This window comes from Oryzias latipes, chromosome 11, assembly GCF_053564925.1.
Source record: "Oryzias latipes strain Hd-rR chromosome 11, Olatipes_Hd-rR_3.1".
Taxonomy (NCBI): domain Eukaryota; kingdom Metazoa; phylum Chordata; class Actinopteri; order Beloniformes; family Adrianichthyidae; genus Oryzias; species Oryzias latipes.
The window spans coordinates 7,331,589-7,351,924 of record NC_136247.1 but is presented as its reverse complement, the minus strand read 5'-3'; the positions used below and the strand labels follow the sequence as shown (position 1 = coordinate 7,351,924).

General features: G+C 39.8%; 1 protein-coding gene across 10 annotated transcripts; it reads right to left on the bottom strand.

Moving 5' to 3' along the window:
• Window positions 1–1,880: 1,880 nt before the first annotated feature.
• Window positions 1,881–20,307, bottom strand: ubp1 (upstream binding protein 1). 10 transcript variants are annotated; one of them, XM_078954668.1, is made up of 16 exons: window positions 20,067–20,307; window positions 15,359–15,510; window positions 12,015–12,091; window positions 11,828–11,933; window positions 11,630–11,736; window positions 11,398–11,550; window positions 11,197–11,307; window positions 8,508–8,615; window positions 8,188–8,294; window positions 8,041–8,095; window positions 7,520–7,613; window positions 7,122–7,212; window positions 6,882–7,000; window positions 6,637–6,779; window positions 3,920–3,971; window positions 1,881–3,811 (listed from the first exon to the last, which is right to left on the bottom strand). In XM_078954668.1, the coding sequence occupies exons 1-16, from the start codon at window positions 20,132–20,134 to the stop codon at window positions 3,774–3,776; spliced, it is 1,581 nt and encodes a 526-aa protein (XP_078810794.1). In that variant the 5' UTR covers window positions 20,135–20,307; the 3' UTR covers window positions 1,881–3,773. The 10 variants fall into 10 exon arrangements, with proteins under 10 accessions (XP_078810794.1, XP_023815899.1, XP_078810793.1 ...); XM_023960131.2 differs by having other exon boundaries at window positions 8,026–8,095; window positions 20,067–20,269; XM_078954667.1 differs by having other exon boundaries at window positions 7,520–7,610; window positions 8,026–8,095; window positions 20,067–20,269.
• Between the last annotated feature and the right edge of the window lie 29 nt (window positions 20,308–20,336).

The following is a 20,336-nucleotide window of genomic DNA, read 5'->3' as shown; positions in this document are numbered from 1 at the left end:
GAAAAAAGTAAGGATTTTGTGATTAAAGTCAAAACTCTGAGAAAACGTCTGAATTTCTTGAAAAAATGTCAGAATACTGAGATTAAAGTCAGAATTCTAAGATTAAAGTCAGAATTTCACTGCACTGTGGCAGAATATGCAATTTTTAGTGTTTATATATGCATTTAAGAGCACAGATCTCTGTTTAATCTCAAACCCCTTTAGCTAAAAAAAAATTCTTTTGGACTTAATAACTGGGTTTTTCTGAAATAGTTTTTCTCACAGACACAAGTTGTCAAAATCTGGCAAGAAAAAGTCAAAACCCAACTTTGAAACTGAGTTTTGTGTAGTGCAAAGAAAATATGATTTAAACTGGTCTACATTTGTTTATTATTTGACATTAATTGTGTTTTTGTTATGCATTTAGAACATTTTAAAATGAATGCCCATAGATTTATTTTTTACCTGATCTCTATTCTAGTTTTTTAAATAAAACAAACCTGAAATTGGAATAGCTAACCTGAAACTTGTTCAGTGAGGTATGAGTACAATAACACAATCCTTTTTATAGGCAGTTGAAATATTCCAGTCTTATTTGGAATAACAATGTCATGTGACCTTAAGGCAGGGGTGTCAAACTCATTTTCACTGAGGGCCACATCAGCATAGCGGCTGTACTCAAAGGGCCAGATATAACTTATACATGTAACTAAATGTAAAGACAAATTAATGTAACTACTCCTTAATGTTAAATAACTCATTTATTTATTTATTATAACTTTTTAAAGTGACAATTACAGTTGCTTGTTACTCTTAGCATAAATCCTTTTAAGTTTGAGTCTGTCAGGTTAGGTTATCAGATCAGGTCCAATCTGATATTTCAAGTCTGATTCCCCCTAGATATGAATAAATACACATGCATTTTTATTTTTTATTCTAAGAAATTGAAAACTTTGATGCTCTCGGGGGCCACATAAAATGACATGGACAGCCACATTTGGCCCCCGGGCCTTGAGTTTGACACATGTGCCTTAAGGCATCATGTAACCAACAAAAAATGTACTTATGGATTTGTTAATAAATTTTCAGCTTAAAGAAATAAGTTTCTGTGTTTTGAACCATGAAACATTGGACCTCCTCCCTGCAAACCAGCAGAACTACAATGTCAGCCATTCCTGTTTCTCCATGAGTTTGCTGGTGTTCTGCTTAAGTTGGTTTGGTGAGAGTGCCATAAGTCACTGAAAATTATTTTATTTCTAAACGAATAAACATTTTATATTTTGTTTTGAATTTTACACTACATTAGTGAGGACTGGAGAACCTCTATCTTCTTGTTGTGGACCCTGCTTATGTATCTTATTACTGTCATCTGAAAGCATTTTTGTTCTGCATGTTATAACTGAATGCAAAAAAACAAAAACAGCTGTAATGCCAGCAGGGAATTTTCTCCTAGCATTTTTGTGCAGCATTTGTGTTTAAGATAAACTTTAAGCTGCAATCCTCAATGCTTTGACTGTTATTGAATCTTATGCTTATGGAGCTTCTGTTCTTTAATTGTTGAAATATGCTGAGTCATTGCAGGATTTAGAACAGCTTTTCTGACAGAAAAGACAACCAGTATAAAACAGTTCAGATTATTTAAAAGGGCTTGGAAACAACAAAAAAAAAACGATTCAAAAACCACTTCTTTAAAAACTCAAGTTTTACTTCAGATAATTTTCCAAGTTGACAGCTAAAACCCCCTTTTCAGTATTTTTTTCTTAAGGTAAACTTCTTTGTTAATCTGTACATTTTATTTTGGCGGTTCAAATGAAATAGTCAATTCTTCTAAAAGTTGTTGCCCAAATAGAACTGAATAATTTTCCTCTTGTGAAACAGTGAAAGGGCAGGACACAAAGACAAAAAATATGAAATTATTTATTCCCAGCATGTGGTTGTGTACATCTCCAGCATGACACTGTGCACGAGAAGCATCACACAATACAATAACAGTGGTCATCTTTCCGACTTGTGGTTATACATAGGCCTTTAGCAGACGACCAGCCAGGCGGTCTGACTCGACTGTTCTTCTGAAAAACATCTTGCTTTGTTGTGGTTCTCATGTCAGTGTAAACACCACAGGAGCTACAGTCCTGGCTCTGCTGGGTGGTGAGACAGGATCAGGTGCTTTTAAGTCTTGACATTCTCATTTTTCTTTTATTTTTTTATAGGTTGTCCTGGTTAGGTTGCTAAGTAAATATCGGGGCTGTGGGACTATCCATCGAAGCTAAAACTTTGAAATTCTTTAGTGCAGGCTTGGTCTTTGTTTGGAAAAAGAAAAAAAAAAGAACAATGAGGAGATATCCCTCACTAACAACTTTATATGTCCCTGTTCTCCCCATTTTCAACATGCTCTCTACTAAGTAGCAAGCTAAACACGACTTTTTCATACCAAGGAGGAAAAGCTTGACAAAAAAAAAAAAAAAAATCTTTGCAAAAACACAAAAATGATACACATGCACACATTCCTGAAGGTGGAAACTGTAAGCACCTCAAAAATGTCAGATGGGTCAAATGAACAAACACAGCCTCCCAATGTGAGGTCATTTTCCTGTCGTTTTTACAGATATAAAGGGAAAATTAAAACCCCTCCTGCATTCAGCGACAAACCCAGAAGTCTGACTTCAAAGCGTGCCGTTGACTGCTGAAACAAAGCGGATGAATTCAAAACGGTTTTATTGCAAGGTAGATTTGGGAATAAAAGGCTTTGAGCACGGGCAACTCATCCGATTTTTTTCTTTTCTTTCTTCCCTAAATGTTAATAACCAATCTCTCCAGTTCTGGAACCTGTTTGGTCCACTTTGTTCCAGGACTTTGGACAGGCGGACATCCTTCAGGTTTGTTTTATGGCCAAAACCCCAGAAGCATACTTCATTAAACCAGTGTTCTTAAAGATACAAACAAAGCACAAGAGTCAAAGAAGTATGTCTAAACATGTGAGTAAAAAAAGAAAAGCCAATATGGCACCACAGATAAGTAAATGCAATAAGAGCAACAGGAACAAAAAAAAAGAAGCTTTTTGACAAGTAAAGCATCATTAGCTAATTAACTGAACAGGATGCGCATGGAGAACAGAAATCTTAAAATCAGAGATATGGCTGGCTAAGACTACAACACAGATGACGATGAGACGAAAGGAAAATGTACCAAAAAAAGGTTTAAAAGGTCAAAAATGACTTCCACTCATTTCACCTGGATACAACTCAGTTGATGGGTTATGGTTTGTCCCATCGAGAATGTTTTAATAAGCGGAAGTCTTTTATAAGCTATTAGGAGACCACATGCTGTTCAGCGTTACAGGTTCTTTAAATACTGGCCTAGTGCTGGTTGTGCGTGTTTGCAAGGGGATGGGCAACAACCAAAAGTCATCTTCTCCAACTCGGCTTTTCTTTTGGAGCCGTTCCACTCCATCCTCCACACATAAATCATATCAAAATGAAAAAGTTGAAAACACATAAAATTCATTGCCCCGCCCCTGAATGAATATCCTCCCTAGTCTCTTCTTTTTAACTCCTCTCCTTCGGTAATAATGTTTTCAATATGAAACAGCGGACACACCCATGTCAGATTCTAACATTTACATGGCTTCAGCGCAGTCTGTGCTTCCCATCAAGTGATCATTAAGAGAGACAGGGAGGGTGGGAAAGGAAAAAAAAAACAATAAAAAAAAAGGAGAGCCAGGCGGGGAGGTCCAGAGGGAGGCGGCTGCTCCAAAACAGAGGGTGGAGTATTACTGATGCCATCTGTCCTCCTCACTACTTCAGGATTAGATGAAGTCCATCGCCCAATTCATCTGGAAGGGAACCCAGGAGAGAGAAGAGTACATTAAATCCCCCCGAAAACGTCGACAGACGGCGGTTTTGACGCACGAGACCGTCGTTTCAAAGGTTTAGGAGCTGACCTTTAACAGTGCTGATTAAAAAACAGCTCTCGTCAGGCAAGTTGTAAACCATCTGGAAAAAGAAACAAACACAATGAAGGTACAAAAGAAGTTTTTCAAGTGTTTTAAATGAGAGGTTAAAAAAAGCTGCAGACAATCGTAAACCAATAAAAACTACTTTGAACATGAAACACCACTCAAGGACCTTGTCTGTGAAGAAACGATTATATTAGAAGAGTGACATCGCGCCCATGTTTGTTTATGTTCTATTTCAGTGCTTGCCCCTTTTTTACCCTCCTCTTTCGCTTCCTATTTGATTTCCTTGCAACCTCAGCATCCCTCACTGTCCCTCCTCTGAATGAGTCCATACATTTCTTGAAACAGATGAAGTTGAAATCTCAAAGTTTGCTGGGGATTTGTCAATTTTAGAGTTCCGGCATTTTTCAATCTGTTTGTTTACTCTAATAAATCAAGGGGCCACAGTAAACAAAGATTTTAATTGCAGGAAAACTAAAACACATTTAGAAATGCTAAAGCTTTCATGGAGAGGGTTGGTGCGGTTTGTGTGTCTTTTTTTGTGGTTGTTTTTGTTTGTTCCGGGTATTTTTCTTGTTATCATCTCTTTTATTATTATTTTTTTTAAAAGAAGATTGTGCAAAAGTACCTTTACTTTAACTAATATCCGTAATTTGATGGAGATTTTGTACAATTTTTACATCAAACAAATAAAGTTTGGAAAAAAAGAAATGCTAGATTTATTTGAAATGAGCCATTACTTAAAGGACAGTTTCCCCCCCAACCTACTAAATGAAAAATAACTAAAAAAACGACTGTGTCCTTACCAACATAATCAATATTTAGATCCAAAAAGTGAAAGTGCAATATTCAACAATTCAATTCAATGTACATTATGTTTATATAAGAGCAATTGCAGGTTATTTATTAGTACAAATGAAATACTACATCACTCTCTAAAGTCACCAGCACAGTCTTCTTATCCTTTGGTAACACTGGATCTACATATTTTTAGACTTTTCATTTGTTAGATCATTTTTTTAACGTTTTATATTTAAAATATGCTTTTATTTCTCATCATGACTTTTATATGTTCTTTTAAAAGCCTTGGGAGAATCATGATTCCATTGTGCATACAAGTACAATAAAGGAAATTCAGATTCTACTTACTTAACCGGTTATTTGCCATCTGAGGCTACGTTCACGCTGCAGGCTGAAGCTTTTGGCTGATAAATTGTGGGACGTGACTATTTTGAATAGGATCAAGACAGAACTGAAGTATAAACCAGCTGGACTTGCAGCAGCAACAACAGAGGTTTCAAAAAAAAGTGTTGACTTGAAGATAGGAGGGTTGTTGGACACTGATGCTATGGTATGCTAATGAGCTGTTTCATGTGTTGCCAGTTTGTGACCATAAACCAGCTTAATGTCATACAGACTGGACTTTAGGCTACGTTCCCACTGCAGGCTGAAACGACCCAATTCCGATTTTTTTGCCCCTATGCGACCTGTATCCGATCTTCTCATGAAAGGCTGAACAACACAGATCCGATCTTTTCAAATGTGAACCAGGCCACTTGGGTATGTGGTCCTGAATACTATAGTAAATAGAAATAGTAGAAAGTAAATGTAATAATGCAAAAAGTTGCTAACGTTAGCTACTTCTGCAAACAACGAGTGACGTTCACTGTTGAGTACTCTTCTGCGCATGCGGTTCAATTCAGGGTCATTTCACGGTCACACAGGAGATCACAAAAGTTTGCATTTAGTAGGAAATGTAAACGGCCTTGGAAAAAAAATCTGAATTGAGCATTAAGCCCTGCAGTGTGAATGTAGCCTTAGTTTTGTTGAATCACACTACACATAAAAAGACTGTGCTTGTAAAAGTGTGAGGATCAGGATGCTGACTACTGACCCAAATCAAAGGTTTTCTTTTTAAGTAGAATAAACCAGAATTATAAAAGGCCACATTTTTCATGTTGTGAACTACGGCAAGGAAAAAAAAAAAAAAAAAAAAAGTACATTTTTCTATTGAAAGAGACGCTTACTTCATTCATTCATAAAACAAGTTTTTTTTCTGCGCAACACTTTGGAGCATTTTCATTCTATTTATAATATTAAGTATGTAAATACGTACATTTGTTTTTGTTTTTTAACCATCTTGTTTTGTTCCTTTTTTCTCTTAAATGAAGACCTATTTTTTAGTATTTCTCCTTTTTGCTTCTTTTTTTTGGAGTAAAACTAACTTATTGTCTAACTTTTAACTTATTTTCAAAGAAAAAAATGGACTAATCTTTCATTACAACTACTTGAAGCAGCTATTTATCAATCAAATTCCAGGACAGCAGACAGAGAAAGAGGAAAACTGGATTCTGTTTAAAAAAAATAACTTTTGGACTGTTGTAGAAGAATTCCAAGACACTTACGGACTTGTTCAGAGTAGAAAATGCTGTTCATCATCTTTCTCCTTTTATTTCCAATGTCATATAGATTACTAAAGTAGCCGACTACTATACATTTAAGTAAATTGAGCATGGGGCTTGGTGATGACTAATCTGTGCGTATGTAGCTAGAACGTTTTCACTTTTCCATGCTGCTCCTACGCAGAGAATCTGTTAGCACACCTGTTAGCATTGTTATTGGTCCTACTTGGAAATTAAGTTTGAGGATTTGAATGGAACAGTCAGACAGCTTCCAAACAGTTAAACATACTTGGCTCGTACCTGGTCACTCAGCAGGATGTGAATGCCTGTCGGACCCTGTCTGTAGACCTGGTTGATCTTTCCCAGTGGAATGCTGCACACACACGCCATCTTCCTGATGAGCTCTGCAGCTGTGAGTTCCTCTAAGTACAGAGCGTGGTACACTGCAGAAAAGACGGGCGGCGAGTTTGCATGTCAGAGCTGCGCAGAGACCGACCGGCTCGCTAAAACCGCCCTTTTATGGATCCTCAAAACGTTTGCCTCACCGTGTAAACGAGGGGAGACGCCGTCGTCTCCATTTTCACTGCTGCAGTGTCTCTCCAGCAGGGGGCTCTGCTGAGGGGACTCTCTGCAGACGTACACAGTCAACCTGGGACGCACTGACCTGCAAACACGGTGATCAGTTTACACAGCAAAGGACACTTTCTGCTGGGGGGGGGGGGGGGGGGGGGGGGCATTTTGTGTGTATGTGTTCATGAACATAAAGGAGCACGAAAAACACACACCTGGATTTGAGTGCATTGAATAGTCTGATTCCATCTGCTGGCCCACAGATCTGGACCAGGTCGTCCCGGGTTAGCTTTAACAAATCTGAACCTTAGAATAAACAGAAAAAAAAAAATAGTGTGGATAATGCTAATACACAAACTCTATAAAGCAGGGCAGATGTTATCCAAGACATTTTTGAGCTTTTAACAAAAATATCAGACAAAACTCAAAGTCCTTGATATTTTTTGCTTTTTGTTAGCCCTTTATAATAACATTTCTATAACTCTTCTCTATGCAAACAGAAATAAGTCGTGCATAAACATTTTTAGGGGAGGCAACAAGTCACGCTGTAGTACCAATATATCATAGTAGTATCTAATCTTTTGTACCTGTACGAAGGTCAACACACCATTACCTGAGAAGTGAGAGAAGAGCCGAGTGTAGGAGTCGAAGCGATTTTTCAGCAGCCACTTCTGCGTTTCCTGTATCGAGGCCGTGGAGCTCAGCTGCTGCACACGGCAACGACATAAATGTTAACAGAGTGGAAACAAGGATGGCTGAAACCTAAAACATGGCTGCTCACATTCAGCAACTCGAGGAAAACTCAGCAGGTTGGACAAACAGGACGTTTACAACCTAAACATCTAAGAATATTCTGTACAGGTATTTTTATCCAACAATCTTTTATTGTGAAGAGATGAACTTACTTAGATCATTTAAATATGTCTTAGAAAATGTTTTGGGACTATAAAAACAGAGGAAAAACCCTCACATTTAGCAGGAAAAGGCCATAAAAGATACAATTTAACTAAATGAAAGGCTGATAAACTGCTCAGTTATAAAGAGATGAATCCTCCTATTTTTCCAGCTTTCCCAATAACCAAAATCATTGAAGTTTCTTAGAAACGGATGTGTAAAAACCTTAGCTTCTCTGACCTCTGAGGTGCCAAGGCTACCAGGGTCTGCCTGGTGATTGGGAGAAGAAGAGTCGCTAAAACACAAAATGCCAAAAAAGGAGATTAAAACTGTTACCCTTTAAGCGAAATGATTGTTTTTCTAAGATGACACTAAAGATTGAAGTACCTGTCAAGTACTGAGGAGGCGGTGTAGGTGGACAAAGGTGTGGAGGTAAAGGTGGGTGTAGCTGCCTGGTTGGTGCTGGCATAGGCGGTGTCGGGCCACGGGGAGCACTGGGCAAAAAGTTGGACAAATAGAAATCTAGACAGTCTCACCAAGACAAAAGATGAAGCTAAAGCTACCAGAGAAGCTGCAGAGACATGAGATCTGGTAGAAGTTACCCTCACTCTTTCGCACCCGAAATAAACTATAGTGAAAGAGGGAGGACTGCAGATGGGGAATAATACTGAGGAGAGGAAGTATGAGGAAGAGAGCATGGTGCTTACACTGCCTCTCTTGGCCAAGGAGTCGCCACAGTCAGCGGGAAGAGTCCGTTTGCTGGACTTTTTCAGCTCGTGGTCGCCCGCTTCCTCAACGACGGGTTCAAGCCTAGTCTGCATGCAGACACACAGGTTAAGCAGGCGGCGCCCAACACTCACAGCCCAGGAAAAACCGGGGATAATTCACAGGAAATGCTTCCATAGGGTTTTCACTCTCACTGTTGGATTTCTTCCTGTTGGCTCAGTCACTTTGAAATGCGCCTGATTTCTTTAGCGTCACTTTTTACAAACTCCTCTTTACACATAAAACAAAGTGTCAAAAAATTGAGATAAATGCAGCTCTATAAGATCAATAACTGAAGGCACAGGAAGTATTTTTTCTACATCAATCATGTTTTCTTATAAAAATGCAAAATGCACAATTGCTAATAACTAAAAAGTTGATTTCCTTTTTGTACATTTAAAAACATTCTCCGGTAAAAAATACAGCAAAAACATACAAACAAACTTGTCGTTATGGAAAAAATAATACGCTAAGGAAGCCTAGTTATTGTAACAGTATAAAACAGGGGTCAGCAACATTTATGAAAAAGTGTCAATTTGAAATTTTCTCCTAAACAACTGTGTCATCACCATCCATAATGTGAACTTAATACAAAGACATACAAAAACATTTTTGCAATACAGTGATCCCTTGCTATAACGCAGTTTACTTTTCACGGTTTTGCTACTTCACGGATTTGCATCGCACATTGTGTTCTTCATTCTGATTGGCTAAAAAGTCACTCCGCTTCTTCTCTACCTGTGCGTCAATAACGTTGCAGTTTAATATGTACACGTACGTAAAACAGCTTGCCAAGTTTACATTACGTACGTTCAAATTCTCTTGCAATTTCTAGTTTCTCTGAAACCCATAGAAAAAAAGAGCGACAACAACTGCCTATCACTATAATGTTCTTCTCCCGAACAAACACAGCTGCACCGCGGGCTTCATAAGAAGAAAACACTGCAGAGCGGAGTCAGGATGCAGCGGCTCAGTCTGAAGAGCAGTGAAATACACCTGAGTCACTATTTCTCCGACTGTACTTTTGTTATTTTTTCATAGTCATTTTTAATTTTCTCCCGTTTAATCCAATTACTCGGGTCGCGGTGGGCGGGGCTATTCTCCACAATTTGAAGCCTTCTCTTCACATTGATTAAAATTATTATCTGACAGTAAAGTACAGACGTTATTGGTTTCTAAAGTACTTTTTATTTGTGAAACAAATGCTTGAGCCTGTAAAATGGTTTGTTCTTTCTTTTCAATGTATAATAGAGTATTTAATTGGATAATAATAGTTAAAAAAAATAAAGGTTTCTACTTCATGGATTTTACCTATCACGGGTTCTTTTTGGAACGTAACCCCCGCGAAAAACAAGGGTTTACTGTATAGCTGAAATGTTATTCAATTCACTAACAGCCGGTCAAATAGCTCTTTAAAACATATTTGGGCATCAACTCAAAAAGGTCCTTTCATAATAATATTGCACAAGGAAAATGGATCAAGGTTGAAAAAAGTATTGCAACTTTGTTCCAAACAAAAAGTACTGCATTTGTGGTATGTCACACCTACAGCAATAGGATTGGATACGTCAGAACAAAATACCATCAATCTATTAAAAAACTTCACAACCATTACCATGAAAGTAAATAAGCGTATCCTTTTGGTTTATGAGTAACTTCACATACGTTAATTTTTTCATGGTGCTTTTAAAGCAAGTGAAAATTAAGGTTTTTACCGTTTCGTCATAATGCTAAGTATAGTCATATATATTTTCCTCAATTGGACAGCGTCATTATTCATTTTTTCACCTCCAGCAAATGGAGCGATGATCAGCTGTAGTATTCACTTTAAAATCTTGTTCACATTTCATATTAACACTTGGCAGAACAGAAAGACATGCTGGGTTTAATCTAACCTAGCTTGGTTATTATTCAACAAATTGAACTCATAACGTTATAAATGTCAGTCGCTGCGAAGCCAAATAAAAACCAGCTGTGTAGTCATAAATGTGTGCCAGGATGACAGAATGAGGACGACATGCTGGATTGTTATACATATGTGCATAAAGTAGATATTATTTATTTTCTGACTGCTATCGATTGTTTTAAGTTTTTCAAAGCGATAATTCATATGGTTAAAAAGTTGCAAGAGAGCTTTTCACAAAAGGAAACCGTTTTCTGTAAATATCCTGTTGCATTTTTATCAGTTTTTTAAGTAAACGAGGCTCATAAACGCCTTTACAATATCTGTTTTTTAAACAGCGAACATGGAATTTGGAGTCTGTTCTGTGTGAATGTCAAACTTCAAAAACTACGACAAAAAATGATCAATAAAATAAATACCAGAAACAAATATGAACCACAATAATACATGCAGTATTGTTCCTTGTTTTTATATATATATACCAACACACACACACACACATTTTTGTTACCCCCCCCTCCACTTTCATGGTTCCATCACCACGCATCACAGTGTACCCTACATTTACACTGCTAAAAATAGCCAAAAATATGCATTTAATTGTGAGCTAAATATTGATCTCTCTTAATGCCGGCATCCTTCATATGGAAACCTTTGTAGCGGTTTATTTCTTTGTGCTCCGGCCACAAACCCTGTTTACTCCCCACGAGCAGAGTTCGTTTACTGACCTCTGATAAGACAGTGGTATCATAAGAAGGCTGGTACTTTTCCTTTTCTTGAGCGCTCCGTCTCTCCATCTTTTCCCGGTCCGTCTTCTGTTTACGGTCCGCCCCCTTTGGCTAAAAACGGAGAAAGCAAGCGATATCAGGACAGAGTGACACCTGATAAGGGTACTACTTTAGAGTTTATCCATGCGGCACAGTGCCCACCTTAAAGACTTTGATTTGGCAGGACGCAGAGTGAAGGTGCTCAGTGTACTCGCCACATTCTCCCTGGGCAAACGTGTCGATCTGGATCCGAAACGGGACGCCCTTCTCGCCCCCGTGCTTCCTGGGGGTGAACTCTGTGCTGATGCAGTGCACCTTCAGGCAAAAATAAAAAAAACATATGTTTGATGTAAGACCCGACTATCGGGACACGCTAGGAGAGAGCTTTTGTTACCTGCACAAAAACAGAAGCTCTTTTGTTTATGTCCCACAAAAACTCTGCAGCGTTAAGCTGGGAGGGGTTAGTCTTTGGCTCCACAATGCCCACCGACATAGGGATGTCTGTTGCACACACAGAAACCCCAAACAAAGATAATTGACCTGAGCGTCACACGTGACAGGCTGAGTTAACATTTCAACCAGCAAACTGTACCGATGTCAAGGAGGCGGTCGCCAGGGCGATTCCACTTCCAGCCCTCCAGCTGCTGGTGCTCTGTGTACTGCAGGCGGCGGTCGTGAAAGACAACTCGGACTATGCTCTTCACACAGAGACAATATATATTTAGTGGGCATGTTTGGAGAATCTGAAGCTTACATTCTGGCTGTGAAGGTCTACTCACCTTCACCATCTTGTTGTTTAGCTCTGGCAACTCCCCCGGCTTCCTGTTGTCCAACATCCGCACCTCATAAGACTGGCCTGAGCGAGACATTGAAATGAACTCTCAAGCATTCCTGTTGTGTGTGGCACATCAAAACCTCACAAGTGCTTCGGGGTCAGGCCACTTTGTTGATAGCTGAACTGATATTCAATGGAATATTTGGTATGACAAAAACATGGAATACATTAAACATATCCAGAACTGTTTTACAAATGTTATACATAGGGCAGGTTGATAAACTGATTTTATTGATTCATTTAAAAGATTTCTTTTTGGGAAAATCTGGATTTTATTTTCCCAGCACTCTGCATTGTTGAGCTTCTTGGTTTTCTTGAAAGGCGCAGATGTGAAAACGGCAGCTAGCAAAAAGAGGAGTTTGTTTTGCGAAGACAAAACGTTTGTTTCACGAGGTAAACAAGCACATGCGATACAAAAAGTCTCGCACTTTGATTGGCTGCAGGTCTTGTCAATCAATCTCTTCTGTCTCCAGTCCGGAATCCGTTCAGCTTCTTAAATCTACTTAAGTCTTTGATCGCGATCAGATCTTTGTTTATAATTCTATAATACTGGACTTATTGTTCTACAAAGGTTTGAACTTTGAGAGCTTAGGCAAGAGAAAAAAAAAAGTATCAAAAGGTTCCTGTCTGATAAAAGTGTATAAAGTGTTTAGTGAAAAATGTTGCAGCCTTGACACAACTACAGAGATTTCACCTATTGTGGGTTATTTTGCAATTGCCGCGATAAATGAGAGACCAGTGTATATTACAGTGAAATAAACACACAGTAGGAACAATAAGAAAAGGCCTGAATGAAGAACAACACGAATAAAAACTCGCAAAAGCAGCTGCAGTTAGGTGACACTGCAACTACAGTTAAGATGTTTTTAAACCTTTTTTTTGTCTTTATAAAGAAATGGATTCAGCATAGAATGTGCATTTAAAAAAAAGTTCCCGATATAGAAAAAAGATCAAATGGATTAGGGGAAATCATCATATTAAAAGGTTGGGATGACGCCCCATCGAAACAGTTTTCCTGAGTTCCAAGTTGAGGAATGTTTTAGCGGTAAATCTCTCCAAAAATACTTTTATTCTAAACATTGTTCATGCAGGAATCAACTCGTTAGCAAGAATTTCTACGTTTTTGTTTTTTACATCGTCTAATATTACCTTCTCATTTATTAAGATTTAGATGGAGCAAAAAAAAAAAGTTTATATGTATTCTTATCCCCACAATACATCCAGGCTTCATTCAATTCAATTCGTATAGCCGAAATTCACAACAACAGTCGTCTCAAAGGGCTTCGTACCAGTAATTGTAAAGTGAACATCCAATCAAAAGGCTCATAGATGCCTAGAATTCAATAGGAGAATACTAAACTTGAACTAAACAGACTAAACTAAACTGGGCATCCCTGCCCTTAGACCCTCCTTTAATAAATTAGGTTTACGAAAAGGGCCCTCCAACACTAGTTGAGAGGCTTAGGTGTGTGTTTTTTGGAGATGGGGGAGCTGCTCAGACCCGTAAATAGTCAAAACAGAGTCATCTATGCAGCTTGCACCTCGTGTTTAAGGAACAATGTCATTAAGACAAAGAAAAACGAAATAAACAGGCTTAAAGAAAGCAGGAATGCATCATCATTCAAAAGGGGAGGTGGTCTCGAGTTACCACCTTGTGTGATTGTCTGCTATACAGCAGCAGCTGCTCAGGTGTTAAGGGGGAGATCTTATCAGAACAGTCCTGTAAAAGTCGTTAAAAAAAGGAACGGGCTTATTCACGCACTGCTGAGGAAATTATCTAGACGCCAAAGCTCAGCCATTTTTCAAGCAAGTCACAAATAAATGGAGGAGTCAAACCAGAGAACAAAGGTCTCGAAAGACTTTTGTTCTTTTCAAATCACACCCACTTCAGTGTGACTCCTCCAGCCCCTCCCAGCAATAGTTGTGGAATAATCACTCAATAGCTCAGATTTCCTGTTTGTTCCTGTTTGACGGATGAAGCAGAGACTTTTAGTTTTCCCATTTCTATGAAAAAGGAGATTTGGATTTACTTCAAAGAATGTTAAAAAAGGCAAGAAACAAATGGGTAACAAAAAGCGTACTAGCAGTCCATTTGGCTTCTTTTACACTGTGGATCTTCAGTTTCTGTGAGAACAGAGCAGAGATCTAAAGAAAAGTATTTGTTTTTTTCAGTAAAGATTACATATAAAATTGTAGTTTGTTATTTAAAAATCAAAATATTTCGATTGCTTTTTTGCTCTTTTCACTGTTCTCTGCCATGTTTTTATTTTACTTTTATTTTTTCAAAAAGCCTCCCGTCATTGCAGACAAGCAACAAGTGATGTCAAGTTGAATCCATTCTGGTAGCTTTGGAAGAAGCTCAAGTCAGTCTGGGGGTTAAAAAAAAATAAAAATAAATAAAAAGGTTAATTAATACTGCTGGGAATGCCATAAAAATAATATCACAAATGAAATCTTTGACTCTACGTACACACCGGCATGCGATGCGTGTTCAAGAACGTGTTGAAGGGGAATTCTTGAACGCGTTTTTAGTAAACGGTGGACTGTCGCTCCCTGATTCTAGCAAACGTCCTCACAGTTGGAAGAGGCTTGGTATAAATCTTGTGAATCTTGCACAAGGCTTTTGTTTTTCACAGCCCTGTTCTGATTTTTGAAAGACTTCGTGTCACGTGATTCCAGCCGTACACAAACGGCAATTATTAATTTCTCCTCCGTGATTGATTTTCAAACGGTTGGCACGTTCATGTTTTGAAAAGGACGCCAACAACACATCAATACCAAATCCTAGTCCCAAATTAGTCAAAGTTCAACTGGTTTAATTTTTGATGTGCGTTCAATGGATGTGCGTTCTGTATGTAGAGCCCAAAAATGGACAAAAAACAATGTGTGAATGCAAGAGTTTTGAACACGGACACCCGAAATGTGCATTTTGGCATGTTTGCAGAGACTTTTCAATGTAGGACTGTGAGTACGAGGACTTTTCTGTGACTCAGCTTCAAGCAAGAAAAATACATTTTAGCTGGGATGATCTAAGAGTATAAGATATATAAAAGATAGAGTGTAAATATTGGACTCATAAATGAGAATACCACATAAAAGATCAAGCGTGTCTTGTTTGTTTCTCTATGTTTAAAGGACAATTGTTAAAGATTTGTAAATAATTATGTTAAACGCTGAATGAAATCTGACTTGATAACTGATGTGTTGCCATGACTTAAGCAGGACTGCAATAGAAGCTCCAACTCCATCAAGTTTGTTTAATGACTGTCAATAATCAAATGGCATCACCTTGGTTCAGGTATGTGAGCGTCTCCTCGTGCAGCTTGACGGCGGGCGAGGTGGCGGCGCAGAGCACATACCGGAATGGGAGGTTTTTGGTCTCGCTCTCGGGGGGGAGGCTGGAGTCCTCCTGCTTGAAGATCGGCAGAGCCAACACATCACTAGGAGGGGCACAGAGAGGATGGAGTCAAGAGGAGATCAACCAGCAACCCTCCACTTCACTTTAACAAACGCGGCGCACAAAAAGCCAACACCCAGGAAAGTCTAATCACATGACTGAAACAAAATTCACTTAAAAATGACATATCACTTCATCATATCCATGAAACCATTTAATGTAAAGCCATTTATTGTATTTTTTAGACAACACGAAACGTTCTTTGCCCATTTTTAATGAGATGCTGCAACTTAATTGATAAAAATTCCACCTTTTGTCAGTTTGAATTTTTAATTCAAGTGAAAACTGCTTTTAAAACTAATTAACACAAGCTTCAGAAGGAAAAATTGACAAATCATTTAGCATTCAGTCAAATTGAAACTGATCAATAAAAGTGGGAATCGACATGGGAGTCGATTCAGTATTTTGGGCTGCGACGCTCAGCCCTGCGTGGGACTGCTGCAGGTTAAACAAACAGAACATTCAGAGACGGCCTGAGCTACTAACATCAATTATCTCTCTCACGTGGCAGCAACTTTAGACCTGCCTCCTCTAAACTTGTACTAAAAACACACTGCAGGGGTGACCGAGGATGCCAAGTGTACATTAGACTCTGTGGTTCTGGTGCGTTTGTGGAAAATAAATTAGATAGGAAAATGCAAATGAAACAGGCATACTGTCCTCCTGCTGTGGCTTCTTTGCTCCTCGTCTTTTAAACTGCTGCACTCTACAGTTTTTCACTAGATTCAATCTCGTGGGCGTTTCGTTTGGAAGTTCGGTGCCAACGTGTGTAACGCGGTCCTGCTGAGCCACGCTAACCCGGCCCTCACCCCACAGCCCATTCCTGAAATTCAAGGAGTGCATTTCAGGCAAACACGTGGAGACATTCTGTTCCTAACGGCTGCTGGCTTCAAACACTCCCTTCAGCATCACAGATAACAAGCTGCGTTTGGACTAATTGACTTACAGGCATACCAGAAATTCTGTACTGTGAACTTGCTGGCTCTCATTTGCACAGCTGGCACTAGGAGCAGATGGACAAGAGCGTTGGTGATAAGACATGCTTATCCATGCAGGGTTTTGCCCCCTCACAGAAATATGCCCCCTTTGACCTGTTGCATAAAGCAAGTTCCCCCGCTAACCCGCCAAATGACAGCAAAGGAGTACAATTTATATACACTTCTTTAGAAAAATTAAAACCTTAACATAAAATAGTTTTTGCCGCCTGTAGATGTTCAGAACTGATGTGTCAAGTGTCAGCAATTTTACAAAATGTATATCTTAATCTTTAGTCACAAGTGACAAAGTCAGTGGTAATATTTGAGATGGGGTCTCCTCTTCCCCTGAAACATTTTTTCCACAATTTTCCCCATTATGCTTCCTGACCCCATCATCCTTAAAAATGACTGGAAATGAAAAATGCATGACTGGAAGAATCTGGCCATTTGCTGTATTTAAGTCGTCACCTGACCCAACTTGTGCCACGCTGAAGCACATTCATCAAAATCCTTTAGGGGAGGCTGTAGGGGGGGACCCTTACATGCTTATTCACTCAAATCCCAGAGCTGATGTCTTTTTTTTGGCCAAAAAGCCCATTCAACATTTAAAAACCACAAAGGAAAATGCATTTATCTGAAACTCAAAATACTTAAATACACTTAATGAGAATTCAAATACCAGGATAACTGCAACAGTGACCAAAATGAGTACATGGTGCAACATCTGTACAGTATGCGGTTAGTTTAATATTCACAGCATAGACGACTACCAATTAGGTTCAATTTCCTATAACTCTTCCATTATCCCAACATAAAAGACTCACCCCAAGGTAAAAGATGCTTTTGGGGTTTTGGAAAAGTTCGGGAAGCATTTTACTTGTGACAGAGGATATAGAGATTAAAATTGCATTTCTGGGCATTTCTTTATTCAAATCGTTGTGAATCAGGAGCAAATGAAAAAATGTCGTTGGAAAAAGTTTGTAGCCGTGATGTAGGTGCCACAACCGGCAGCCCAAATTCTCCCTGCTCCCCTCCATTCTGATGCATCAACTTGCAGACGACTAGATCCACATACGTCTTTGTCCCAGGTGGCATCCGGCTCCAAACTGTATGGCTGGATAGCTCCAATATTGCTCCCCATTTTTGTTGCAGTGCTCATATTAGATTGTGGTTGTAAGGGGCTGTAAGCTAGCAGGAAAGAATGTAAACATAAGGATGTCTGGAAGCAGGGGCGGGTTTACTTCGCACCAACAGCCCTGCTCTCAACGCAGAGGAAAGTTTTTAATGAACTACCACCCCTATATTGAAAGTAAAAGACCACTGGGAATGCTTCAAAAATAAAGGGCCTTTATCATTAATAATCAACTTTGTATAATGTTCATTTATCATTATAAACAACTGCAAAGTGGCATTTTGATCCATTCATGCATTTCTAAGCATTCCTCTAAAAGTCTGCGCTCTGAGCGCAGCAGCCCCTCCCAATCTATGAAAACGAGCAGGTTCTCACATTGTGACATAGATAAGTGAGGAACAGTCCCTTCCAGGAGTCTGCGCTGACAGCACCCCCCCCCCCCCCCCCCCCCCCCCCCCGGGCTAACAAACACCCATTTCTACATGGAGGTAGCGTTTTTTGGCAAAAACTCTTTCATTTTAAATCCACAATATGAACATTTATCTTTGCAAAAGTTCAGGCGTTGTTTTTTTTCCATGGGCGAAATCCTGACAAGCTGTAGGTTGACGTCACGAAACCTTTAATATCACACTTTTGATCATTTTTACACAATCCCATCTTACCGTTTTGTTTAAAACAGTTGTAAATAAAACTAAAATAATAACTTATGTCAGTCTTCCTTAGAAGTTTCAAGATGCTGTGGTAAGTAAAATATAGGAAAAAAAATATGCACCAAAAGCTGCATCTATCATATAAATCCTCAAAGGGGAAACTGGAGAAATTGTACGTCAAATAAATTTAAAAAAAACGATATATCGTAAACATTGCATTTTCTAAAACCTCCCATCTGAAATGATCAAGTAACATATTCAATATGAGTCACAATACAATTACATTATTATTTGGCTAAACAATTTAAATAGCTATTGTTTTGTTTCTTGATTGTGTTGATTGAATTATAGAATTATTTTTGTTCCATGTCGTGGCACCCTGCAGTGACTGCTCAACCCCAGATCCCAAAACAAAGAGAAACCATTACACCCAGCACAAAGGGGGCAACGCGGGGGTTGGATGTGACCTCAGCGGTTCAAGGCAGTGTGTTTTTTCTGCGTTTCGAACGCAGTATTGAGCTATGGTTAGCATGTTGAGTCCATGATCTAACCTCATGCTGTAGGCTCCAGCTCCCAGCTCCTGACCGATGCCAGACAGGCTAGCATCGAAGTCATGAACCAGCCCCGACTCAATGGTGGCGTCGTCTATCTTCAGAACCCAGGCCATTGGCCCCAGCTCCTTGTCCTCGGCTTCTACACGGAGGGCCGCCAGCTTGCTTCAGGTATTAGCCGTGGGGACGAGAGAGGAGACGGGCTCTGCAGCTCCGAGCGATAGATACCGCAAGAAGAAAGTTATGCTGCTTGCCCGTTAGCCTCACCTTGGCATGCTAGGCTGGAGGTTTCCGCAGTCGCTGGATTTGTTCCCATATCTCTAGCGAGCTTTCGAGTGGTTATTTTCCATACAGTGCGGTGTCCCACCAGAAAAGCAACAACAGAGTAACCCTCGCTCGGTTAAATAGTTGGTCGTGACAGGAGATGCGAGCTAATTGTCGGCATGCTAACGTTAGCCAGCAGCTAACTTAACGAAGACAGCTTAGCCAGCTAGCGGGACCTTAACCCCAAAAGTCTTCAGGACGAGCCTCCAAACAGCGGAGCAATCATATTTTCAAGACAATCTTGAGAGATTTTGTCCTTATAATCCACACGCCGCATCCCTCACACCGTCCGCCCAGCTGTTGCTACCCGCTAACAAGCTAAGTAGCATCAACTTTACTTCACATCAGCTGTCCGGTGACCTAAGAAGCGTTCTCCTCCGGCGCTCCTTGAACCATCTCAAAACAAATTCTTCTTTTCATCGCGGTGGTGGCGCTGAGGATTTCCGCCTTGAAGACGCCGTCTTCTGACCGTCCAAAGTGTAGCTTGTGACACAGAACCAGGCATCAACATGGCTCCCGCAACATTCAGTCTGTTTAGTCTGCAGGGCTGCCACTGCCAGCCCCGGGAATTATGCCAAAGCGGCAACCGCCCAATCAGAAGCAGCCTCCTGTGCCAAGCGCAGAGCGATCAGCCAATCAGAGCCCTCCCTGCTTCCGTCATTGTGTCCGACTCGAGCTGTGCTCTGGCTGCCAGGAACTATGATAAAATTACAATCGCTGTCAACAAACACCAAAGTTTACACCACCTTTTTATAACAGTATAGTATTATACGCACAACAAAATAAAAGCATGCCATCCTCGTGAGCGTTTATTCGACGCGAAAAGGAAAATAAGTTTGCAAAAACGTCCCCAAAACTCAAAATGCCTGAGCCAGCGATTAATGAAAACTTTCTCTCTTTTTTACCGTGTGTAGAAGCTCTCGCTTGTTTTCTGAGGCGGGAAGCTTTCAGTGTAGGGCGGCCAAAACAACATAGCGTCTTGCGCCTCACTTCTGCTGCGGTGGAGCGTCTGAACAGCACCCGAGGGGTCGATGCATGTCCGAGCAGTCTCTCTGTTTACCTCTGCAGCTCCACACCGTCTGGTCAATAATTATCCGCCAGTCGAGTCTGTGGGTGGCAAAGTGTTTTCAAGCACCAATCTATTTCGACTCGTTCTGAAGACCCGCCTCATGGCT

Bases quoted from the DNA above. Each gene is read 5' to 3' on its own strand.
- ubp1 (XM_023960128.2), bottom strand. From the start codon at position 18,953: ATGGCCTGGGTTCTGAAGATAGACGACGCCACCATTGAGTCGGGGCTG. The intron at 12,092-15,358 runs GTGATGCCATTT...TGTCTCGCTCAG, and splicing joins GCTCACATACCTGAACCAAG to GCCAGTCTTATGAGGTGCGG. The intron at 6,780-6,881 runs GTGAGGCAAACG...TCTTTTCTGCAG, and splicing joins CGTCTCCCCTCGTTTACACG to TGTACCACGCTCTGTACTTA.